Source organism: Rhinolophus sinicus, linkage group LG10 (assembly GCF_036562045.2).
Source record: "Rhinolophus sinicus isolate RSC01 linkage group LG10, ASM3656204v1, whole genome shotgun sequence".
In the NCBI taxonomy this organism is placed as follows: domain Eukaryota; kingdom Metazoa; phylum Chordata; class Mammalia; order Chiroptera; family Rhinolophidae; genus Rhinolophus; species Rhinolophus sinicus.
The window spans coordinates 27,100,843-27,128,071 of NC_133759.1; the positions used below are offsets into that span (position 1 = coordinate 27,100,843).

General features: G+C 36.8%; 1 protein-coding gene across 1 annotated transcript in view; it reads left to right on the forward strand.

The window, feature by feature from the left end:
• Positions 1-1,404: 1,404 nt before the first annotated feature.
• EFHB (EF-hand domain family member B) overlaps positions 1,405-27,229 on the forward strand; it is a 39,943-nt gene continuing 14,118 nt past the window's right edge. The window contains exons 1-8 of the mRNA XM_019726019.2: positions 1,405-4,740; positions 12,123-12,185; positions 12,689-12,832; positions 13,715-13,895; positions 15,863-15,973; positions 18,986-19,115; positions 23,788-23,871; positions 24,444-24,511. Coding sequence (XP_019581578.2) covers positions 3,808-4,740; positions 12,123-12,185; positions 12,689-12,832; positions 13,715-13,895; positions 15,863-15,973; positions 18,986-19,115; positions 23,788-23,871; positions 24,444-24,511 — 1,714 coding nt within the window. The 5' untranslated portion in view covers positions 1,405-3,807. The remainder of the gene's footprint in view (positions 4,741-12,122; positions 12,186-12,688; positions 12,833-13,714; positions 13,896-15,862; positions 15,974-18,985; positions 19,116-23,787; positions 23,872-24,443; positions 24,512-27,229) is intronic.

Genomic DNA, 27,229 nt, shown 5'->3' on the forward strand with positions numbered 1-27,229 from the left:
TTATTAAGAGTTTACTGTTTTTGGTGGGGAGGGGCAAATCCTAAAATTATAGCGAGCTTTATTCAGTTTCCCTTCAGGAGTTACCTTGCTAAATGCTTTGCAGGAGTTACCTGAAGTGGTCCTCATTGCTGTCTGTCTAGTACAGTGCCTGGCAGCCAGGAGTCTTCAGTCATGTTTGTGGGATTAATGAATGAGGTGTGCCTGTTTTACAGTTAAATAATTTGAGGCACAGAGATTGTGTAACTTGTCCAAAATAACCGCGGAGTTGGTGATGAAAATGCCTTCTAACCTGCAGGCTGGCCCCAGAACCTGAGTTCTTAAGCACAATTCCAGTGAAAGACAATTCAAAACCAATTACCCTCCACTGCAGGTCTACGTAAGACAGGCTGCTTTGGTTACATCTCACCCAACAGACAGTATTTAGCCAGGCATCTGAGACAAAACAAATGTTGTAATTTGGTAGAATGTTAAATTGATTGTCCCTCAGGATAATGGCTACTTTGCAGTAGCTCTGTTGTGAGGACATCAATATTGATTGTTTACGATGTGTGCTTGGGGTAAGATAACCTGTGGATGATCTGTCAGCATTATGCAATGAAGATGATTTGCACCCTGGAACAGCCAGTCTTTCAGATGACTCCCTAGTTATTAACCAGAAGAGCATCATGTGTCATAATGTAAATGGTATCTGTGGCACTTTATCGCCAAGGAATTGTTCCAATATGGCATGTTAGTCATGGTGATACCTCTTGGACAATTCTGGGAAGAATCAGGAAACAGGATATGTCACATCAGTTTTGGCATGTCAACAGTCTGTCCATAACCAGTCCTGTACCAGCACAAACCTGCTTCTGCTTGATGGCTGGTATTAACAGCCTTCCAATCACCTGGGCTTGAAAGAGCAGAATCATCTTCAACCCTTCCTTCTTTCCCCGCATAAACCATTGTCCTTTCTATCACCAAAATTTTCCTACTCCCCAAATCTAAGCTCTAACCCCAATATCTGGGCCATGGTAGTATTTATATAAACTGGAATTAATGTACACGCTTGCCTTTTCAATCCTTTCTTTACACTTGAGTAAGTCACACTCAAAAATGTTCAGTGGTATCTCATTACTTGCTAAAATAGAGTCCAAAATTCTTCAACTTTAGACCCAGCCCACTTTCATTCTATTTCTATAGCCTACCTATCCGCAAACTGGCCCTAATCATACCAGTCTATTCTTTGTTCCTAGAATGTTTCCTGTGTGTTCTTATCTTGGCATCTTTTGAGCACTGTGCTTTCCACCTAGAACACGATTACCACCCATCACTGAAGGTCTTACCTTGGCCAGGATGCCAACTCGTCAGGACAGCAGCTGAGGATACTTCTACAGGTTTTAGTTATCTTTTTTTACTTTTTGCTGCTTTCATGATACTTTGTTTTACTTCTATAAGGGTTCCAATATCTGCCTTATTTTACAGTTAAAGAGTGCCTCAACTTTTCTTCTCAGGCTTTTATGTCTATTAGGATTTTAAAGTTCTTAAGGGCCAGAATCATAATTTTTTCATCATTTCAATTCCTCGCAGGGTACCTCTGATTGATAAAATAGAGACCCCCAAAATATTTGTGAACTTAATTACATTTTGAATGGTGAACATTTGATTTAAGAAGACCTTACAAATAACACATGGATGCTGACATTTACAAATTGCTAGGAACTCCCCATTTCATCAATTTCATTGTTCTAGGATATTGCTTCATTCATTTCTTTCTACCAATTTTGTTTTTTAATTCACCTTCAATAATACATTCCATAATATTTTATAGTTTAGTCATAATGTTTGTGTGGGAGAGTACTACTCCAGTGGCGAGCACTTCTAAGATCCAGTGATAATTTGGGAGAGATTAAAATGCCACAATAAAGCTTTGCTTTTATGTTGCCACTCTCAATATACCATTTTTTTTTTTTTTTTTTTTTGCTAACCCCAGATAACTGAGGAGGACTCATAATTGCATATTTTAGTGTCAATTGTGGAATCCTACTAGTTGATAGAATTTGTTAAAGAAGCTGCAAAATGGATGGGCCCTAAGTAAAGTCATAACGACTTGAACACTGCCCTTAGTGCTACCTTTGCCCTTTGCCCTGAAATCTCTAAACACCCACTTACAAATTCCTGGTATCTCTCTCAATCACCCGCAGTACCCCATGTCTTTTACCTTCTCTTCAACGGGATCTTTCCTCCATTGTGTAGTTGAAGAATAAGTTTTTGCATAGGTGGTAATGAATGGTAACATTTACTTTTAACTTAGACTGTCTGGAGAAAACCAAAAGGTAATTCTAACATACAGAATTGTAGACATGGTGGCAAGGCAGTGAGAAAAAGGCTGTGGAAACTTGAGTTAGTCATTTAAAAGATCTCTGCAGGGCATCATTCCAGCCTCAGCTCAAATGTTACCTACCAATTGCCGGGTTGACTTCAGTCGACTTCTAAGCCCACGGATGCTAAAGTAGCTTCCTTCCATATCAAAACATTCTATTTTCTTGATAACAGTTATCAGTATGTGAAATGATCTTATTTATTGATTTACTTGATACTTAGCTATGCCTACTAGGATATAAATTCTGTGAAATAGGGATTGGCTTATATTCCATGGTATCCCTAGCACTGACACAAAGTAGAGACTCAATAGATATTTGTAAAACAAAAGAACTGAATGAACACTTATACAAATAATACCTTGGTGTACACATTATCAAATCGTTTAAAGTGCTAACAGGGATGAGTATTTGTATTAACTATCTAGAAAATTACAGTACACAGTTTTTAGAAATGTTAAATATTAATAGTATTCCTTAATCACTTAATTTTAAAAAAAATTTTACAAATGTTTCGTAGAGTTCTCACAAAGACTGGCATCTTATAAATTCCATTCAAATTCTAAGCTAGATTTTCTATATCCCCATATGTGTAGAACAGGACAAACATTCACCAAATATGCTTTCATTAAAATCTGACAGTGTAACCCCAATATAAAGAAAATCCCATACTTGAAAACAAAGTTTGAGTTTGCCACAATATTTAAAAAATTCAATATGCACTATTTTGTAACATATCTCAAACTCTGGTATATTTCCTTTAAATGCTGTTTAAAGCCTAGTTATTAAAGTGTAAGTGTTCTCAAAGACTTTAAAATATTTCCATACTACAGCTGACAAATATAACTTTACAGAATTTAAAGTAGTTCTTTAGTGCTAAAAGAATTAAATGCAGTGTACATGTACTAGGAAGGACCTAAAATTAGTGGTCCCCACCAGAAAGAGGGTTACTTACTCCCTGATCACTGGTAAAATTAATAGACCAATGGCCAGGAGCAAATCTTGAAAGATAAAGATCTTTAATCTGGAAATGAAATACAAAAGATAGACTATTTCTAGGACCTTTTATAGAGAGCAGTAATTTAGGAGTCAACAGGGTATCATCCTCACAGGAAACAAAACCTTCTCTGGTAAGCATATGCTCTAGTGTCCGAGACCATTTCCTTTAAGTTTTCTTGCCCTCCAAATCTCGTAAAGAAAGGGGGAAAAGAGTAAGAGACTAAAGAAGGGAGGGAAAGACGAAGAGGGAGAGAGTAAGGATGAGAGAGAGAGAGAAACCGACCCAGGAGAAGGGGAGAGAGTTGGATGGGAATCCGCCAGAGAAAGAATTGCCCTCCGAGCCCCGCCCCTGTTTCCCAGGTAACCGGGTAAACAGACCTCCATCTCCTTTCCCCGTGGGAACTCCGCTAGGTGTTAAGTGGTAGGCTGGAAGCAGTGCAGAGTGGAGATGTGCTCTTTCGTGAGAGAGGTATCCCCCAAAGGGTTGGAGCCCCCCAAGAAATTGGGAACTTCCCTCCAGCCAGGTACAGCTTTCCCCTTAGAGATGAGCACCTGTGGAGGAATGAGGGTGTCTGAGAGAAATTCTCCCCTGAGCATGGAGGTGGGATTCACCCCTGAAGGAAAGGACTTAGGAGAGAGGAGAGTCTTCATGGGAACAAAATCTCCCCCAGAGTTGGGGCTCAGAGTGGGATTAGGAAAAGAAGATTTCCCATGGAGGGAGAGCCTCTTGGTTAGTAATAAACATGAGGAGAGGATGGCATCACCACAAACAAAATCTCCATTAAGCAAAGGGCTGGAAATGAGATTTAAAAGACAGAATATTTCTAGGAACCCTATGGAGAGGAGTAATTTAGGAGTCAACATGGTGTCATCCTCACAGGAAACAAAACCTTCTCTGGGTATGCTGCCAGGAAGAGTGGGTTTAGAAAATGAGTGTCTTCCGGCAGGGTGTTCTCCTGGAAGGATAATGCGGCCTCCCTTGGGCATGGTGTATGAAAGTTCACAGGCTCTAGGGAGCCGGAGAAGTCCTGTGGCTGGTGCCCCTGAAGGGTTAGGGGCTTCCATGGGGAAACAGCCGGTTCTGGGTGTGGAACTTAGGCAGGAACTGGAAAAAGAGTCGACCGGTGTGGTGATGAAGCCCAGTGCAGAGATGAAGCCTCCTGTGGAGGTGGACATTGGGCTCCCCCAACCAGAGGAGCCAGATGAAATGAAGAATGTAGAACCCAAAATGGGCTTGGTGATAGACCCTGAGTGCGAGTTTGCCCAACAACCTGAAGAGAAAAAGGAGGGTGAAAACATTGAGCCAGGACTGGAACCTCCAGATCACATCAGACCCATATATTCTGGGAAATTTTTTGATCGAATGCCTTGCTGGCCAAGTGTAAGTTTTTTTCTAGTACTTTCCCTAGGAGCTACCGTATGTATAGCCGTATCTTTATATAGATGATAAACTGATAAGACTGTTTGGATGTGTGGGGTCAAACTGCAGAGATTTCATTGGGATTCTGATATAGCTTATCTCATTGGACTCTTTCCAGCTGTTACTTTGTCTGATCTCCTCTGATTCTCTGCCTCCCTTCCTAGATGTCAGCTTTGTTTTCTGTGCACGCCAGTGGTTCTTCTTGATTTTTCCTTGTTTACTCCTGTGACCTTCATTTCATTCCTCAATCTGTATTTTCTCAATCCTCTCACGGAGATACATCTTGTATCCGAATATTCATGTTTATTTTTCCATTCATTGTTTATTCTGTGAGTTATTTATTCTTTCAGCAAAGATTTGTGGCCATTGTCTTGGGCACAGAGGAATATAAAGGGAAAAGCACATGATCCCTTTAGCTCTGTCTGAAGCAGATGGGAAAAGCTTTACAGAGCAGGTACCATTTGAGCTAATCTCACCTTACTGAAAGGTGTCAGTACTTGTCAGATGGAAAACAGTTTAGAGCATCTTGATCAAAGGCGTAGAGCATGACCAAAGATTCTTGTGTTTGGGAAATAAACATAAGCAATTCTGTTTAGTCAGCATAGTGTTAAGAGATGAAGATGGAGAAGAAACCTGTGGAATAAACGCAAAAGTCCAGAATGCCGGGGTAAAACATGAATACAGAAGCAATGGTGGATCTTAATAAGGAAAGAGAAATAAAATTTCCTTTCAGAAATATAATTCTGGTATTAGTAGTAATGATGGACCGGAAGGGGGAGATGTTGGGTGATAGGGGAAAAAAAAGGCTATTCCAGAGTAATGACAGCCTGAAATTAATGTAGAGTTGGAAAGAATAGAGACGAGAGTGCAATTTTGAGAGCTTTTGAGGAGATGATGTTGCTATGAATTGCCATTCAGCTGTGAACCTATATAGTGAAAGGGAATGATGTAATGATCACATTTTGGTTGCAAATAGTGTTGGCCATCCTGAGTTTGAGATAGCTACAGGATACCAGATGAAGGAGCCAAGGAGATAGTTGGTAATGTGAGACAGTTGGAACCATGGGTGGGGATGAGAGGAGCAGTCTCGGCAAGAACCTTAGGTAACACGTTTATGAGGTAGTCAGAGAAAGAAATGTCAACTAAGTGAGTTCTTGAGGACAAGGATTTTATCTTATTTATCATGTAGCTTCATGGCATATCGCAATGCCTGGCATATAGTGGTCGTTCAGTAAATATATATATTTGATAAATGGAAGGAAGACTAGGTGATTAAATGGGAGACAGAACAGTCAGAGAAGAAAGGGTCCAAAAGAATAGTATTGAGGAATATAAAGGAAGCATCTTTAAGGTATTCTGGGAATAAGAGATTTCATACACTGAGATTTAAGAATACAATTAAGCTGAAACAGTTACAGGGATTCTGCAGAATTTTGTCTGCATCTACAGACTTTTTTGTTCCTCTTACGACTCAGGGTGTTCTTTTGTCTTTGACCCACTTTGCTTTCTTGTTCCCTTATTGGATTTTTCCAGCCACTCTTCTCACTCGACCACACCTGCTTCTCCTTTCTGGATTGGTTATGCAGTCTATGGCGTCAGACCTGAACTCACACACAAGCAGAGAACAACTTCTGGTTTCCAGCACAGATAATTCTAAAACCTCTGCTTCCTCCTACCTCTCACATCCTCCTGTTAAATGTAATAGCACAGAGAACTGAGTCAAGGAGAAAGTGACTAGCAGTGTTAAAACATCTCTGATAGGATAAATAGGAAAAAGATTAATTAGCTTTGAACAGTAAGAAAATTAGCAACATTGTTAGAATGGGAGAATTCAGATTCCGATATACTGAAAAACAAACGGGAAATTAGAATTGGGGAAAGCTACTGGGAATTTTATTTTTTTCCTTAAGAAGTGTGACAGTGAATAAAAAAGGAGTAAAGATTTCATTTAGGAATCATTTATTTAGTGACTCAGTAGAGGAGTTTGACATACCACAGTGGTAATAATAATGGATGGAACCAGATCCTAGGTAAGCAGGAGGGGGTGGAATTAGGATCATAGGCAAGAAGAGAGATTAGCCTTGACTAGAAATAAGGCTCTTTAAAATATTTTTTTATATTAAAAAATATATTTTTACTCTAAAACAAAGATAATAACACTATAGAAAATTTAGAAAACACCCATAATCTTTTCCTAACACAATGCCTACTAGCACTGTGCTGAATTCACATTAACATCTATTATCAACTTACTATATCAATGTAATTATTTATGGAGCTTTGCAGGTATTACCTCATTTGCTCTTTTTTTTTTTAATTTATTTTTTAAATTTATTGGGGTGACAATTGTTAGTAAAATTACATAGATTTCAGGTGTACAATTCTGTATTACATCATCTATAAATCCCATTGTGTGTTCACCACCCAGAGTCAGTTCTCCTTCCATCACCATATATTTGATCCCCCTTACCCTCTTCTCCCATCCCCCACCCCCCTTATCCTCTGGTTCATTTGCTCTTACAACATGAGTCAGCTACTGTTACTGAATTCTGTTTTACAGGTGAGGAAACTGAGGCAAGCTAGCTAGGAAGTGGTAGCCCCAGGATTTGCAGTCACAACTCCTGACTCGAGTCTGAATTCCTGACTATACTACACTTCTCATAACACTTTTCTCCAAATGCATTTTTATGTAGCTGTTACATCAAGCATAAAAATTTGTCTTGATTTTCACTTATTTAATAAGCATTCAGTGTTATTACAGAGACTTCAAAAGATCTTTTAATGATAAAAACCAATATTTCTTTAAACCAACATATAATTTTTCAATTAACTCATTCCCTCTATTTCTGGGCATTAGATTTTTTTCAGGTTTTTCTATAAAAATAGTCTATGAACATCTATATGTCTTGGAATGTTTCCTTAGGATAGAGTTTCAGACGAAGCCAAAGGATGGATCTTTTTCTAGTTCCTATTGCCAAATCCCTTCCTGAAAGATTGTGCCACTAAATTTTAAAAATTGATAATGATTTGTTAGGCATTGTTTTAATTCACATTTATTTCATCGATAATGAAATTGAAAATTGCTCTAGATGTTCGTTTTCATTGCTTTTCTTATTCTTGCTAAACTCTTAATAGTCTTAATTGCTCATCATTATTTCTTTTGGATTTTCTAGGTAGACAATTATATTACACTTTTGTCTTTCCCTCTTTAGTGTATATACCTCTTATTTCTATTTTCTCATTGCATTGCCTATGATCAGTAATATGATACTGAAAGTAAGGTCACTTTTCTGACTTTAACGGGAATGAGTCCAATGCTTCACTACCGTGTTTCCCCGAAAATAAGACTTAGCTGGACAATCAGCTCTAATGCGTCTTTTGGAGCAAAAATTAATATAAGACCTGGTTTTCCTTTACTATAATATAAAACTGGGTAGAATAGAATAGAATAGTATAATATAATATAGTATAATATAATATAATGTAATGTAATGTAATGTAATATAATATACTACCAGGTCTTATATTAATTTTTGCTCCAAAAGATGCATTGGAGCTGATTGTCCGGCTACGTCTGATTTTCGGGGAAACACGGTGTTAACTATTATTTTTGATGAAAATTTCTGATATATCAAGTTAAGGACACCTGTATCCATTCCCAGTTTGCTAATAATGTTTAAAAATCAGGAATAGACCTTGAGCTATGAAAAGTTTTTCCATTTGTTGAAATATATATTTTCCAGATTAAAATGGTTAATTTTCTAATAGCGAACCACTTTCATATTTTTTGGCTAAGCCCTGTGTGGTTGTGATATTTATTATAATATGAATTGCCAGTATTTTTACTAAAAGTTTTACATTTATGATCCCATGAAAGAACAGACAGTTTTTCCTTTTTGTGCTATCTTCCTCTGAGTTTGGTATTAGGGTAATACTATTAGGTTGGTGCAAAAGTGCTGTTTCAAGGGTTAAAAATAATTGCAAAAACCACAATTACTTTTGCACCAACCTAGTAGCATCTGAAAAGAATTGGTAAGCCTTCCATCTTTTCAATTTTCTTTATGCTTGTAACAGTTTATAGATTATGTGTATTACCTACTACTTGTAGGCTTGATAGAACTCGCATAGCTGAAAGGGGAAGGACAGGAGATCCTCCAACATCCTGACCAACGGATGGGATAGTAAAGTATTTGATGCCATTGAGTTCAATCAATCTCAGAGGAGGAAGTGTGTTTGGATGGGGTCAAAGCCCAGTTTCAAGCATGACTGTGAGGAGAGTCAGATGGAAATTCCTGTTGTGAAGAGCCTGCTAAAATCAATTCATGTGGGCAATTGCTTTGCCTCAGGGTACATTCATAGAGTTGGGGAGCTCAGCTCAATGAGAGGCCTTTTCAGTGTTAGGAGAAAGGGAGCAGACATATCTTACTGTAAGGATACTCATCCTGTTGTTTGAAATCGCTGCCCAAAGTTGGTACTGGGCTGCAAGTGAAGGTCGGCTCTGATGGATTTACAAGTCCTTCTAGTAAAACAGTCATTGATTGGTATAGCAGCAAGGACCAGTATTCAGGAAAAGTTTCCAAGAAATAGTGGCCTGAAGAGAGATTTTTGGAGTGTCGTTCAAGAACAAAAACGATTGTGGCAGAAGATATTCTTTGTGTGTGAAAGCCTGGTATAGCCTTGGAAAGGGTTCTTGGCTCTTGGAAAGCACTCTGATGGAGAGTAAAGCACTCTGGTGGAGATTAAAATCTCTTTAATGGTCATTTCTTCAAGACATCCTAAGACTGTCCCTTGATCACCATTAATGCACTGGCTGTGGCAGAAATGCTGGGTTATTCAGACAACTGAACCTTACAAAGAATGTTGGTAAATGGTATTGAGCGTTGAAGTACAAAGAGGAAGAAGGAAGGAAAGGTTCAAAGATAGGTTACAAAAAATTATGTTTTCTGCAATGACTAGACAGTATGTTAAGCGCTGGGGCTATAAAGATGAAAAATGATAAAACAGTATCTGCTTTCAAGGAACTTAGAGTCTAGAGACTTGAGACCAATAAACAAATGATTTTATAATATGGTAAAAGTCATGCAAAGCGATGCCTTATTATTATTATTTTTCCTGTTCTACACTAAGAGAACCTGATAGCTATTTGGGGACTAGATAGAGCCAAAGGGGTCACTCATTTTCAAGTCTTGTGAGCACTTGTTAGTTATGCAAGCCCTGATATTGAAAAAAAAAAAGGTGCAAAATTTTACTTTGAATTTGCCAATCTCTACAGAATTCTGGGAAGTAAATGGTTTCATTTGTATAATGGGTTCAGGGCCTCCTGGGCAGAAAGAAAATAATGATATCACACCTAACTTTGTCTCTAAGATATTCAGAATTAGGGATATTATGTGTAAAACACAGAGATCTTGGCCAAAGGCCATTGGGAGAGATGGGGCCATTATTGTTGGCTCACACTGAGTTTGGAGATTAGAAAGTGGCATGATTGTGGGTGGGTGGGACTTCAGCAGCTAAAAATGGTGTTGTAAGTCATCTTGAATCCTGAGAACCAGTTGTGTGAGAAGTGAGAGAAGTACTTGGTTACTGAAAGCTCCAATATTGTGGGCTGATGAGGAGGTGGCCAAATGAAGTGGCACTGGTGAGGTTAGGAACTGCTCAAGGAAGTGGTCAGTGCAGTGGGAATTGGGTTACATACGGAGGGCCTGAGCAGATAAGTAAATATATTTAGAAGTCAGGTTTCTTACTGATAGAGAAAGAAGTTACAAATAGGAAAAGAAGGGTAGAAGGAATCCTGTCATGTTGGATTATAATTGAAGGTATTGGTGGAAACTCCCAGTATTAGTTTATTTCTATCTTTGGTTCTACCCTTACCTCTACCTCTACCGTTACCATGTCAGAATCCATGTCAAAATCCATATATATGTATCTACACACATTTAACTAAACAGAATATTTTAGAATTGGTATATGAGGTCTGATGATTAAGTTCGGGAATTTTTTGAAATGATGTTGCTAACCATTTTTGACATCAGTGGGATTATTCATTATGAATTTGTACCAACTGGACAGTTAACCAAGTTTACTATTTGGAAATGCTGAAAAGGCTGCAAGAAAAAGTTAGATGACCTGAACTTTTAACCAACATTTCATGACTCTTGCATCACAAAAATGCATCAGCTCACATGGCACTGTCTATGAGGGAGTTTTTAGCCAGTAAACAAATAACTGTGTTGGAATACCCTCCCTGCTCACCTGATCTGGCCCCCAATGACTTCTTTCTTTACCCGAAGATAAAGGAAATACTGAAAGGAAGACATTTGGATGACATTCAGGACATCAAGGGTAATCTGACGACAGCTCTGATGGCCATTCCAGAAAAAGAGTTCCAAAATTGCTTTGAAGGGTGGAGCAGGTGCAGGCATCAATGCATAGCTTCCCAAGGGGAGTACTTTGAAGGTGACCATAGTGATATTCAGCAATGCGGTATGTAGCACTTTTTCTAGGATGAGTTCACGAACCTAATTGTCTGACCTTGTAGATGCCAGTGTGGGGCCATGTAACTAACTCTTGTCTTCTAAGAGGACCCAGGAACAATGTTTATCTAGTAGCAATGAGAACCCCAAAACACAGGTCTTGATTACTAAATACCAGTGTCTATTAAAAGGAATCAGCACTCTTTGGAGCAATGTTTGACTAAGACTAGTACAGTACAATATGAACTTGGAACACCTTTGAGAGCCAAAAAGGAAATTCTCAAAGAATAATGCAGCTATATCAAAGAGACATAGAAACAAGCTTGAAGGGGCTCGCAGTGGTCCGAACTGTTATACTTGAAGCATTGAATAAAATAGAAATCCATGAGCCCATACTGATATAAATACATGAATGATTGAATAAATAGCAAGTAAAGAAAGTTTCCTCACAGTAATAATGCCAGTAATAATTTAGATGGTTAACATTTTAGCTGGAATTTAGCTTGAATGCAGCCATATTCCCATTGTACTGATAGGACAACCAATAATTAACCTGTGAACTATGACAAGATTATTTCTGAAAGTTGCATCCCTCAGCTTGTCACAGAGGTGGTGTAACTGGATTACAATGGGAGCACTGTGAAAACATGTACTTAGTATATATGCTACTTAGTACTTAATATTTATATTATGTATCAAGATTTTTTAGATTTGCAATTTCTTCTTACTTTTTCCCTTAATTGTGTTAAAGTAGTTGAAAGTAACTTTGTGGCATTAGGAGCTTAGGGGAAATTTGAAATAAAGTATTTTCTTTAAAATGCTCCCTCTCTACCTGACAATGATCAATTTGTGCTTTTTTTCCACCCTTAGGCAGGGAAAGTTATTCCAGTCGGATACAGAGTTGCAACCTGCTTGACTGAAAAACTTCCCAGGGTGAGCATTTTCAACATGCATTTGTGTTTATGTGCATTTGTATTTTTACCTTGCATGTGAACATCAGAAGATAGAAAACGTTCAACATGCCTTATGAGTTGTATAAATTTAATACATTGGATGTGGATTTGGATTCTTTACAATTTGGAGGTCTTCTATTGATTTTGTCCAAGGACGTGAAAATTCCAGATCTGCAATTTTCAGCTCTATAAAATCACTACAGCGGATTCCATTTATTTCAACAGGAAATAGTCATTTGTGGTATGCTTTCTAACCTGGGTACATCCTGCGTGTTTTCTCAGTACGTATAACTTTTAAAATACGTTGTTTATTTCCATTTAAAAAAACCCCAAATTTCAGGAAATTTCATTATTTGGAGCTTTAAGTCCCCATGTGCTTACTACACTCATGCAGTGAAGGGTGTTCATTGATTGGCATAGCTCAGTCCTAATATTTTAAAATCTTTACTTAGTAATTCTACGTTCTTGTCTCACTCTTTGTAGTTAATTACTCCACCTGAGGCAAAAAAGTTTTTCAACTTCAGATATCCACCTCCCGGAGCTGAAAGAGTATTTTATGGCAGAGCAAATGATCCTCAAATCGCACCTTATTGGACACATGGAATAAAATCTAAAACTTCAATACCGGTAACTTCCTTTGTTTTTTTCCCCTTGTACATTACGAACTTACCAAGGTGAAAATGCACAAATGAGATATTAGTGAAACCATTAGTTTCAATCTCCTTCCCACCCTTAATCTTTTTTAACAACATTTTCTTTATTATTATTATTATTATTAATTAATTAATTTATTTTTAAGGAGTGTGCAGCTCTTAGTGGCCCATGCGGGGATTCAACCAGCAACCGTGGTGTTACTATTAGCACCACACTCTAACCAACTGAGTTAACTGGCCAGCCCCCACCCTTAATCTTGAGCTGTGAAAAAAAATAAATCCAAGAAGTGGCAGCCAAAAGAGTGTAGGGAAATTAATATTTTAAGCCACAAACTAGATGTTTTCCCCTCAGATAATAAAAGCCAAATTCACTCCATTTGCCGTCAGTAAGGAGAAATGCTGTCAGGCTTTGTTAGGGAACAGAGCCGACCACAAAGGCTGGGTGATTATTGTTTGTGGGCACTACAGAGTGCTTAGGTCTATACACTGAGTGCAGGCGGGCCTGAATGTTCCCTGCTGTTCATTGAGGGAACAGTCTAGGTTCAGAAGAAAGCTTGTGGAAATCATGTGGTTCTTGCACTTGTCATTCCCACTTTTCTGGAATATTGCAGTCAATAACCTGGGAGCTCCTCTCATATGCCTGTTAGCCCCTTTGAAGCCTTTTAACCTCTTTGAAAGGTCACGTGTAGGCTGGTTTAAGCTTCATAGTCCCAATTCTTACAGTTCATATGAAGATGAGCAAAGCCAACATTTTTCTACAATTATATTTTCTTCTTTCCAGCTGTTGATTAAAGTTTCAGCTTTCAGATGCTTACTTTTTTTGGTCTTATATCTGTGCTTTGAATGATTTCTTTAGGCAAAGGTATTGATAAACCCACAGCCTATCACAGCATTTCAACAGAAAATTAAAGATAAAAAGGAATCAATATATTACAGCAATCAACGAGCACCATTAGGAACATCTCATGACCAAACGCCAGGATTACCTAAAGGCCTGGATGTACTCAGTACGACATTTGGGAGAACAGTCATCAGAGGTAGTAGAACAAATAAGGAGTGGGGAGCGGTGGTAAAATAAGTCTTCTTCGAAAATAGGATTAACTGTCCTGTTGGTATGGTGTTCGGTGGTGGTGCCAATGACAACTGCAGAATGAAGGGTGGGATCATAGCAAAAATGGTACTTTTAGACCCAGAATCCTTGGAGTTCGTATGTTCCAGGCAGTAAAAATTCAGGTTTTGGAGATTCTGTGAGCATAATAGAGATGATGTGAAGACTGGAAAACTCAGGAAAGTTGACACTGGGGCCAGCTGTGGAGGCTGCAATCCCTTCTCCCTGGACATTCGTTGGTGGGTTTTATTTCCACCAATGCTTCTGATGTGTTCATAACTCTTAACTCGTTATGAAACTGTTTCATAAAATAGACCTCAGAACAAATACGTTTGGTAAATGCTGCACACCGCCCTCCATTCATGCAGACCCTGTGTCCACCAAATATTAAACAGACATAGGCAGTGCATAGAGCAGACTTGTACTCTCATTTTGAGAGGAAGTGGAGCACATCTTTCAACAAACGACAACGTGTGATGGAATTGGTTACAGGCCATTGTTTCTTCTGAAGCCCAGCCTCCTGCCATGTTGTCAGGTGCTTTACTTTACACCTTTCTCATTGTCTCCTACTTTCCTTTTCAAGTCTCTACCCCATCTCTCGGGTTTTACAGGAGACCTCAAATTCCGTCTTTGTTTATCCTGGAGAGGAATTTGCTTTTCTATGTCTTTCTGCACCCATTAGTAAGGCTCTGCTCCCGGAACTTTATCTTTTTTTCACCAAAAGTCCATTAGATTATTTTTCTTAACATAGTAACATCCACCCTGGAGATAAATTGTATCTGTCTCTCTCTTGGAATGCAAAATCTGCAGTTGTATTTTATTTTATCAGATCTAAAGTTAAAATTTCAAATATGGAAAAATGTATTTTAGAACAGATAAAATATTTTTTTTATTTTTAATGGGATTAATAAATGTACTTATGTAAACATGGCATTACAGCATTATAGTAATTATATCATAAGTCCTCCTAGGATTAGTTCATTTAAGAAGGAAAATACTGCATAGGTATACTTCACTTAAATATATAATAGAAAGAATGTTCCAAAATGTGTGTCTGTGTATTAATAGGTATATTGGTTCATATACTAAAAAGAAGTACTGCTGTACAGGATTATTTTGAGTAGGACCATCTTCTGGTATCCTGTTTACAGACCTTAATTCTTGGCAGAAAGTCCAAAAGGAAGAAAACATGTTAGGTGGAAAGAGAAGTGTGAAATTATAAATGGAATTATGTTTAAAAATCATTATGTAAAACAGTGAAAACAATAACTCACTGTATACAAAACTGGGGACTACGAGTCCTGAAAAAACAGCTGTTAAACAAACATGTTATAGCTCTTGGTTTGGGACCAGTAGGAAGAAGAACTTCTTCCAGATTCCAGTGATTTTCCTGGCACTTTTGGCTACTTGAAGATGGATATTCAGATTAAAACAGTTCCAGTCTACAGCTGCCAAAATTTGCACCAAAGCTATTCCACAGGACATCAGGGTTTCTGAAACTGACTTGTGATTCAGATTTGCTTAGATCATCTTGAGAAGTCTAGAGCAAACTAAAATCAGAATTGTCTAGAGATTTTTCAGAATCAGGAATTTACCCGGGCTTGGTGTATGGCTCAGGACAACCTAAATGGTTAACTGATTCAGAGTTCTGATACTCTTCATAATTCTATGGAGTGAGCCAGGTCAAATGAAGGTCCTTAGAATAGTGACACCTGGACTATGTCCTCTCTTTCTTGATATATCTTCATTTATATAGGCTTTGTGTTCTCCTTGGGTGCTCGTGTGGCTTATGCGATCAGCTTACCTTGTTTGTCATTTGTTCTAGTCAATTTAAATGTTGTAGATAGATACAGATGAAAAATGCCTTAAAACTGATTTCATTAATTCTTTTTTCAGAAATATCTGCTGGAGATGTGGTGAATCCACCAAAAACCTATGAAGAAGTATTTAAAGAAGGAAAGGAAGGACATGATCTGTATATTGTTTCTCACAATGATTATTATGTGGGTAAGTGTCCTCCAGTGTAAAATAGGCCTGAGGATACGGGACTGTCAGATTTGTAAAGAGGAATAAAAGAGAATGTTCATAAAGTTAAGTGCCTGGCATATAATAGCTGATCAATAAATAACAACGTATTTTTTATAAGGTCATAAACCCTGGTAGCTGAGAACATGTACCCTTACACATTTTTTATAAAATGTAGAAATATATGTATCATTAAAATGAAAAAAAAAAAAAAACAGCTAAGAAAGATTAAATGTTAGTGTTATTTTGTTTTAGTAGTTATAGGCTTAAAAAATACTGTTGTTCAAATGTCAGGATTATTCTAAGTGCTTAGCTTTATATGAAGAATAGTGATTGGTCAAGTGAACAAATTTTGAATCAGGTATATCAAGTTCAAATCCTAGCTCGTTCATCTATCTTTTAGACCTTGGATATTTTACTTATCCTGTCATCATCTATTCTGATCTCTTAAATGGGGGTAATAATATTGTGAGGATTAAGTCAATGCTTGCAAAATGCTTTCCATAGTTCCTGGAATGTAGTAAGGGGTCAAAAACTATTATTATTATCAAGCGATGTTGACTAATAGTAGCCTATTACTAGAGTTTTTCTGTAGCACAACTAAAAGGCATGGGATTTTTATAGTGCTGTAAAATACAACTTAAGTGTTACTATTACATAGAATCTTGAAATAATAGACGATTGAGAATTAGACTCTGATGTATGTACTGAGAAAGCTGGTGAATTGTAAATGATTCATGAACTTAATCTTCATTAGCTGGAAGCAATACTTTCCCTTGACTGCAGCTCAAGGCACCGCTCTCCCTCGCTCCCTCTTTATTTCTTTACTTTTTCTCCTCCACCGCCCTGTCGCACTTTGCACTCTCTCTGTGCTCTTTCTCTTAACTTTTACTCATAGCTGGGGCTTGCTCTTATGCTCATGGCTCCACTGTCTGGAATCTGCCATTCTCTTCTTTCATTACCAGTCTCTGCTGGTTCCCTATGCTCTCTAACATGATCCCAGTACTCAGATTATCTCTACCCTCCCATTCTGCCTGCCACTGCTTCCACCCACTTGGTCTCCACGTTCCTTCTCACAACCTTGACTGCTCTCCATATCTCCACTCCCTCTACTTCCCTGACTCTCTCCCTCCCTTTCTTCTTTTCTTTCTTCTAGTCCTCTCTTGTAAAAATATATTTTTCATTTTTTTTGAAAAATTTTAGCATCTATTGCACAATGTAATCCAATACTTTTTAATTGTTTTAAAAAGAACCATATGAGTAAATATATACATATATGTATACACACACAACCTATATATATTAAGATATCTTATATGCATTTAACAATTGGAGGAAAACGAGTATACATTTTTTTTTTAAATATTTAGAAGAGCTGTAATGGACTATGTAACATGACTGAAATTACCTTCGTTTGCTAATTTTTACAAACATTTCATTAGCCTCTTGAAAAGTCATGGAATGCAATCTTTTAAACATTGTCTCTATTTTTTTCTCATAATGAAAGTACTTTATTTTTTATTATAAAACTATATAATAGTGGACAATTTAAATATGAACAAAATGAAGGAAAGGTAAATGTAACTTGAACTCCTATTCACCAGATATAACTACAGTTTATATATTGAGCACCTTGCTAACCCCCTATCTACTGAGCTATCTATCTTTATTTAAATGTGATGATATTCTCCATGCTTTTGGGTAACCTACTATATACATTTAAAATTTTTTATTTAAAATAATATGTCAAGGACACCATTCAATAACAATAAATATATATCTACAACCTCTCTTAAATGTGCTTAATCATTACTAAGGTAATAGATATTTCTTTTATAAAATGCAAGCTACATACAAATATATAAAATACAAAGAAAATTTCTCACAGTTCCCAGTCTTCCATAGATGATACTTTCATAGATGTTTTTCTTTGGTCATTCATATATGAGTATATATGTATTTTGCTCCCCACTGTATGTTTTTCTATTTGCTTCCCCCCATTGTATGAAATATTTTAGTTGTCTTTTCATGTATCAATATTGTATTTTTCAGTATTACAAAAATATATTGTTTATATATCCTTGTGAATGTGATTTATTTCCTTAGGGTACTTTTCTAGATTTCTGAGCATTTGAAATTTTCACTCTTAGAGTCAAACCGTCCACCTGAAGAGCTGCCCCAATTTGCTCTCACACCCACAGTGTATGAGAATTTCCATTTCCCCACATCCTCCCCAGTATTAAGATGTGCCAATCTTCTTTATTTTTACTTAACCGAGAGACAAATTATGATTTCACATAGTTGTTTTTATTTACATTATTTGGGTTACTAGTAATGCTGAATATATTTTCTCCATTATTCCTTCACCTTTTAGCTGATCTCTAGTTTCAGTCTTACTTTCTTATCTAGAAATAGAAAACTAATACCACATCATGACTTGAAAAGAAAAAATTACACTATTAGATCTTAAACATATAAAGACCTCCCTATTGGGTTCTTAGCACTCAATCAGCCTTTGAATGTTTCTAATGTGAGTTAAATGATTTTAATGAAATGTAAAGGTTACCATGTTCTGATGGTCTCACCAAATCTCAGTGAGAGCAAGTACAAAAGGTCAGTCTCTCAGATCTTAGCATAGCGGAAAAGGCTGCTGTGGTCCCAAAGCATTGCCGTTCCTCCCCATTCGGCAGGATTTCTGTAACATTAATTGGACTTGCATTTTTCATCATTCATACCTGTCTTTCTCCTCCATCATTTCCCTACTCACTTTCCAGGTTTTTAACACAAGAAACTCTTGTCCCACCAGTCTCCCACCTCACATGGGAGAATGCTTCTATCATCTGTAGCCAAATCTGTGCGGTTCCCTGCATTGTTACAGTGTCATTCTTTGTTCCACTCTCATTTTCAGTGTCAATGAGAACATAATGTGCTTCCTTCCAGATAAGGTTATTTGTGTTGCTTAAGTCCGAAGTCTTCACTTTTTTTCCCCCATAGGAGAAGCAAAGAACCGAAAGTATAACCCATCAAGTTTCCATAGGTTTAATCTGTATGGGGTTCCAACACCACATTTTAATGATGGACGCAACATGGCAAAATCTTTATATTGGCTCCATGAACTACAAATGTAAGTTTAATTATATTGTGCCCTGGGGCAAGGGTTAGATGTTTGACATACAGACTTAAAGAAAAATTGATTTTTTTAAATTTATTTTTTGAAGAGGTAATGTATTGACATTGTTCAAATATAAAATGCTTGGAAAAAGATATACAGCAATATGTCTTCCAAATTGTCAAGTTTCCCCAGAGATAATCATAATACTGTTTTATGTGTGTGTCTGTGTGCAGTGCATGTATCATTCTAAAGTTACTTTGTGCCTTTAGAAGCAAATATAAAGACATATATGCATGTTTTTAATCTATGGGATCAACCCTGGTTATGTTTCTTAAAAATGATGGGCTTTCAAGTATCTACAAAGATGTCATATATAATCGAACTGTCATTTATCATTCAGCTTTAACAGTTACTTGGGCACCTGAGTATCTGACTTAACTCTTATAAACTATGACCTTTTTACACCCTCATTCTGTATATGACTGCTTACCTAGGAAACTAAATTAAGATTCCTCAGTTTTTCATTACCTGTGTTATATTTTATATCTAAGCCAACACTTAAACAGTGGGAGATTACTCATAAAAATTCGTATTACCTACTATGCTTAAAAACTCAGAAGATTGGAAATACTGCTTTAGTAGGTTGAATAGTGGCCCTCAAAAGATATGTCCAGATAATTCCCAGAACCTATAAATGTTACCTCATGTGGGAAAAGGGTCTTTGTAAATGTAATTAAATTAAGGGTCTTGAGATGAAGAGATCATTCTGGATGGGCCCTAAATCCAATGACAAGTGTCCTTATAAGGGAAAGGCACAGGAAGATTTGAGACTGAAGGGAAGACACATAGAGTAGAAGGTAAAGTGAAGATGGGGAAGGGGATTGAAATGATGCTGCCTCAAGCTAAGGAAGGCCAAGAATGCTGCAGCCTCCAGTGTTGCAAGAAGCACTGAACACATTCTCCCCTAGAAACTTTGGAGAGAATGTGGCCTTGCTGACACCTTGATTTCAGACTTCTGGACTCCAGAAGGGTAAGAGGATACATTTCTGTTATATTAAGCCACCAATTTGTGGTAATTTGTTACATCAACCACAGGAAACTAATATACTGGGCACACATTTCTACACATCAGTGGTGGGAGGGGATTTGTTTTGTCCTCTGCTGTCTTTGAAGGAGACATTGGGCCTCCAGTTTCCAGGCTCCAGCATGCACACCAAGTTTTCATTCCCACAGGATGCAACCCAACTTGCCTCACTCAGTTGCCTCTCTGGTCTGTGTGATAAGAACAGCTCCCAGTTATAGAGACAAAGGGCTAAATATTTTATATATTATTACTTTAATCCTACCAACAACTCCACGAGGCAGGTGTACTATAATTTTTATCCTTGCCATTTTACAGATGAAGAAACTGAGGCACAGAGTGGTTAAATCATTTGCCCAAGATCGTGTAGCTAAGTAGTATTACGGGTAGGAAAGAAACCCAGGTAGTGTGTGGCTCCAGAGGCTGGCCTGCCACTATACCAGGTTTATAGGCACTACATTCTGTGATTACAGGCCTGAAACAATGATTTCCATCCCTCTTCCACTCCTTTATTATATGAATTTCTGATACTTGAATTATTCAAAACAACTATGGTAAAACACAAACACAAAATAAGTTCTGACAATATTATAGTAAACCCATATGAGATAATTTTCTTTCAGGTATAGAAGAAAAGCTCATATAACAAATATTCATTAATTTATCATTATTGTGGTTATACCACACACAAAAGAAAACATGAAGAAATGACTTAAATATTTATGCACTATTGCTATTTATAATTAAATGTAATATAGAAACTGATACTTAAAGGAAAATGACAAATGTTTAATTATGAAACTTAGAAATATAAACCTGTTATCAGTTTATAAAAGATGTGAAATTAACAGCAGCGTGGACATATTTATCAATGATTTGGGATAGTCATAGATAAATACACTGAGTAAACCTAAAACTAGTACATTGTTATGTGTTAATCATATTTCAATAAAAATCCACTGAATTTATAAAAGCAGGCAATATGCAAGGGTATGTTTCTCTCCAACATGTCTGGACCTCCAAGGAGTCACTTGTGGAAGTGTTTTATTTGATCATACTTTTTGTGTTTTGAAACTTAATTGGGAAATTACTGCTAAAATAATAGAGAGAGCATTTATACCTTGGCTTTGTTGGGTTTTAAAAAGAACTCACTACTTCATTTTTCGGTGTGATTTCTATTACAAACTTGGAGTTAAGCATGTTTGTTTATAGTTTAAAGCACCTCACTTTTATATGCTCTATTTTGACATAAATTTGGTTTACTCTTTTAAGGGGTATTTTCCTGTGTAAAACTCCCTCTGTCTATATTCTGTTTATGACTTTTGGTTTGAAGAAGCAGAATCTTCAAACAGTAGGCATGTGTGCGTCCGCATGCAAGTTTATGTATGAATGAAAAAAATTCACTGCGCCACAAAGGACTTTATTCTGAGTTGGTAAGTGAATGCTGTGCGGTTGTATAATGACTTTACAGTTACCGATATTCTAACATACATGGCCACTCATGTACTTCCTGATTCTCTCAGATACATAATCCAGGCATTATTAGACGGAAAAGAGTAGACTCCATGATTTTTCTTTTTTAACTTTAATTTATTCAAGTGTGTTTTTCCAGGACCCATCAGCTCCAAGTCAAGTAGTTGTTTCAATCTAGTTGTGGAGGGTGCAGCTCACAGTGGCCCATGTGGGGATCGAACGGGCAACCTTGTTGTTAAGAGCACTGCGCTCTAACCAACTGAGCTAACTGGCCACCCTAGGCTCCATGATTTATAATCCTTACCCTTACTTAATCATTCTTCCATGTTCTTAATTATGTCCTTTGGAGCTGGTTTTTAGATTGTTCACTTTGTTCAAATTATGGCCTGCAAACTGCCACTGGTTTATTCTGACCTTACCCATATTGTTCTTTTTATTTCTCCTTTTTGAAAACTAATGGAAAGTAAAAGAAGAAATGAGAGATGAATTACTTTGTATTTCATCTTTTGTTTCTCCACAGAGTGTCACTCTTCTCCAGAAATTTATTCAGCTTGCGATTTCGATAGTACAGGAAATAGTTTTAAAAGCAAATGCAGTTTAAGAATTTTATGTTCATTGTTTTCAGTCTTAGCAAAACAATAGAGAATTTATTAATTTTAGTGTTATTAAATAGTAGTGTTGTAATTTTACAGTTCTCAAAAGAAATCTTATTCATTTAATCACAATGATAGAAGTAACACAATTATATTACAGAAAATTAGCAAAATAAAATCACCCATAATCCTGTCACTTTAATGCAACCATTATTTTCTTTTTAATGTATTTCTTTCTAGTGTGGCTTCCTGTGTAGATTTTTGCATAGCTTTAATCAGAGTGCAATCCTATTTTATATCCTTTTTCACTTAACATAAAATAATTTTATATTGCTGTGTATTTTTAATAACCAACATTTAAAATGCAAGCAGTGTATTGTTGTTAATGTGACATAATATAAGCATCCTTCATGATTGAACATTTAAATTCTTTTCTTTTTTCCATTATAGTCAATGAGGCTACAAACATTTTTATAAATATAATTTTTTCATGTTTTTAATTGTTATGTGCATTATCTTTTTATGATTGGTTCCCAGATATTGATAAAAGGTAATGAACATTCGCATGCTTTTTGGATCATATTACCACATTTTTTCCAAAAGGATTCTAGCAATTTTCACAAGTGTTTTACCATACTTTTTGCCAATGTTAGATATTTTGTCTTGCTCTCTCTGTCTCTCTCTATATATTTGCTTATGTACTATGTTAAAAGTGGCACTTTGTTTTTTTGTTTGATTACTAGAGACATTATAATTTCTCCGTATGTTTGCTTACTAGATGCGAATTATTTGTTTGTATCACTTACTTATTTGATGCTTCATTTTCTTTTAGCAATTTGAAAAGTTAGACTTATAATAATTATATTAGCAATTTGGTTTTGTTTACTGAAAAACATATTTGAGTCCGCTTATCTTATTCTTTAATTAGAATTTTGTATTCTGTTGCAAACTTATCTTTGTAGTAGAATATAAATGATAGTAGAATGAGCACATCAAACTTTCTTTCTGCTGAGGGGAGGAGCGGCAAGAGCAGCACCATGGTAACTCAACAGAAGACCCTTGAAGACTGTGGGATTTGTAAATCTCCCAAATCAAGTCTACAGAAAATCAATGAAGAGAGGGTTTGAATTCATACTTATGGTTGCGGATGAATCTGGGCTGGGAAAATCAATTCATTGTTCCTCACAGATTTGTATTCTCCAGAGTATCTAGGGCCTTGCTATAGAATAATAATAATAATTAAAAAAAACTGTACAGGTGGAACAATCCAAAGTTTTAATCAAAGGAGGTAGTGTTCACTTTCTGCTCTACAACTGCATTTCTGTATTTTAAAAATTTATTTCGTATTGCAAAAATTTCACATAACAAACAATGTGATATTTATAAAAATGATTTCTTTTGATCATAGAATTCGTTTGAAACTGGATTTATTTTTTGATAGCCCAAATGATACTATGACATTTTTTACCATATGTATATTTGGCAGCAAGAATATTTTAGGTAATAGAGATAACCTGACAATTTTCTAATTTTGTAGGAGAAGAGGAGCTAAGGTTGTATCTAAGAGAGTTGATGATTTCAAAGAAAAGTTTCAACATAAACTTGGAAGAGTTTTAGATCCGTAAGTTAATGATTAACTTTGAATTGACAGTCTTTGGACTGAATTTAAAAAGTACTTTTGTGGTAAATGTTGGTTTGCGTTCTATTAGATCCTATTTATTAAATATGAAAGTCATTCTTCTGTGTTTATCAGACAACTGTAGTAATTTCTTTAGACCTTGGGGTTCCAGAAAAGTGCTGAGTCCTTCAAGATGGAGAAGGCATTTGGCGAAGAAGGGGGGAATTTTGTGTAAAGCTTTATTTTTGGGCTATCGGAAATTTAACTTACTGTATTGCATTTTTCTCTTTCCCTTCTCTCTCTGTCTCCCTATATATACCTCTGTAATTCTGCTTTGAACATGTTTTTTTTTTTTCTTTTTAAGTCCAGGCTACTAAAAGCCAATGAAAGCATTCAGCCATTGTTAATTTAAGTAGAAGATTAGACAAAGGTCTGTTGGAGGATTTCTGTTTGATCTTCATAGTTTGGTTATAGGAGAAAATATAGGCTATTAAAAACATATGGCAAGCATATTTTAAATTCCAGGGATGCCATGTGGTGGGTATTTTAACTAAACAATTTGTTTTCTTTGATAGCATTGCAGAAACAATGACTGTTCCCCCAGACCACACATTTGGAGCTTGTCTGCATCCTGAGGATTATGGTAAATATACAAACGTTCTCCTTAAAAAATAACAACAACAAAACCCCCACAAAGTTATACAGTTAAGTTCACTCACAGTCTCCTTCTCTCAAAACTTCTAATTTTAGAGACTTAAAAAATCACATGAACATTAATGAGAAAAATTACATAAATAAAGAAAAAATGTTTTCATATTATGTTTGAAATAGTTACAGTTTAAAGCCCTTGTAATGAATACCTTCAGTGTAGTTAAGGCTCAGAATTTTATTTAGAAAATAAATGTGGCCTGTACTAAACCAGTCAAAGTGAAGTGAAGCAGCCTTTTAATGAATTCAGATGTTGTAGTACTAGGCCCTTGCTATTCAAAATGTGGTCTGCATGCTGGCAGTGTTGGCATCCCCTGCAAGCTTCTTAGAAATGCAGAATCTCAGGCTCGCTCTACTCCAGACCTACTGAATCAGAAACTACATTTTTTTTTTAGAAACTACATTTTAATATTTCCAGATGAATTGTAGGCACATTCAAGTTTGAGAAAGACTTGTGCGCTACAATTATAAAATTAAGAGCCACTCTCTTCCTACCAGCCAATCGATCTATAAAGTAGCAGAAATCAATCTCTAAAAAAATAAATCTATAAAGTAGCAGAAGAAACTTAACAGGGTTTTGTTTTTATTTCTAAGCACTCTATACATCAGCCCTTCAAAGGGAAAGCTATGCTAAAGCTTGTCAAGATTGGGCTGTATATCAGTGGTTTTCAAAAAATACAGTCTGCAGTCGACCTGCATTAAAGTCACCCAGGGAGTTTATTAAACATGCAGGTTTCTGGGATCCATGCCCAGATATTCTGACTCAGTAGGTTTATGTACACTAAAGTTTTAGAACCACAACTGAAAATGTTTTAGCAAAAGTCCACTCACTGACAAAAGTAAATATTTATTTTTATGTGAGCTTATGCAACACAGTGTTTTGGAGCATCATTAATTGCCACATGAGGGAGATTGTATTTTGTTCTGTTTTTAGGCGAACTGTTATATGTTTAATGGACACCTATTTATCTTGGAGACTCTTTATACCTGTAGAAGTGCGTAAGGGATGATTTAGGAAACCAAGCAATCAGCTGAAAAACAAGCAGGTAATCATGGTAAACTCTGCCTACTTGAGGGCAGGCTTCAGGTGGCAGGTGCTTTGTCTTGCTGTCTGTTGGGTCCTCAGGATCTAGAGCACAGCACATTTTCCACGAGTATTTATAGAATGAATCAGTGAATCCAACGCATAGTTTGTAATTTGACAATTGACAACATCGACAAATTTCCTGGTAGTTGATCAATGCTATCCTTATAAATTGAATGATAAGATAGTGTTATAAAATGAAAAGCAGGGACCACTGACATTAATAATTTAAAAATATGTCAGTACCAGCTTTTGTGCTGCATAGTGTAACTGAAAGGGGACTGTATATCTTCTCTGGACTTTTTCTGGAGCTCATGGATAGACACAGATTAACTAGGTTCTAGCCTTTTGTGACTGCTATATTAATGAATAGCATTTATTCCATGCAAAGCTCCAGGGTCTGCCTGCTTCTGGGAACATGCTGGTTTCTTTACTGGGTCTGGATTTCTCCCTTACCCTTACTTAGGGAAACAAAGGCAGCTTTACAAAAAATGCCTCATCTATAGGGCCTGGAGTCATTGGTAAAGATGTCTCCAGGAAGAGTGCAAAGGCTGTGCCCAGCTACCAGAATGCACCAGGGCAAAGGTAGCATGTAAGAGAGTCCAGGGCAGGTGGACAGTGGTTCATGGTGGGAATTGTTTGCAGGCAGAGTACAACTGAGGAAGCTGTTCATCTTTTCTGACTACCATGTTGTGGTAGCTAGGTTATGGGTCTGTCTTAGGCCAGAGCTTGTACTCATGATTTTATCTCTTGGAGATGACTCTCAAGTAACCACAAGTAATTTGACATGAGCTTCATAAACTGGTTCAGGGCCAGGCCCAAAGAAGGTATCAATATATGTCTCACCCACCCGACAGTTAAACCTGCTGGGGTCGTGGTGGGAAATCCAGATAGAGTTGGAAAAACAACTCTCAATGGGTACTTTGGATGTTAACGGAAAGGAAAGGCCTCTGAAGATTAAAAAAAAAAAAAAAAAAAAGCAACCAAGAGGCATCTTATGGAAAAATGAGGACCTCCTTTGCACAGAATAGTTACCCAAAAGGTTTATATCTGGGGAAGGAGTATGGAGGAGGAAAGGCAGCCATGCTTATTTGTCAAAAATCACCCATAACCATCTTGATTTCCTCTCCCAGAGCCTCACTTGTGTTTTGCCCACTTTAGGATGGTCTGATGGTATCTGACCCCATTTCAGGTGGCCTTGGTCTGAGGCACTTGCCCACTTCCTGGAACCAGCATTAGTTGTGGGTTTCTCATCCATACTCAGGGTCTATCCTTAGAACAAGACTTATCAGAGTGTGCATGATTAACTCCTGATTTTATAAGAAATTTAGAGGTGCTATGAATACCTATTAAAAGAGATCCTTGACAGAACCTAATGTAGGGGCTTTTATTGAGTAGATGTAAATATGTTCCCTTGAACTGCAACCAATGTTGTGATTTAAATTAATGCATCCAGAGTATCACAGCCAACCAACAGCATGACCTTGCTCCAAGAAAGCAGGAAGGGAGGGGTATAGGTCAGAGGAAAATGAACAGAAGTACCTATTTTTGTAAATAGTTTTACATGCT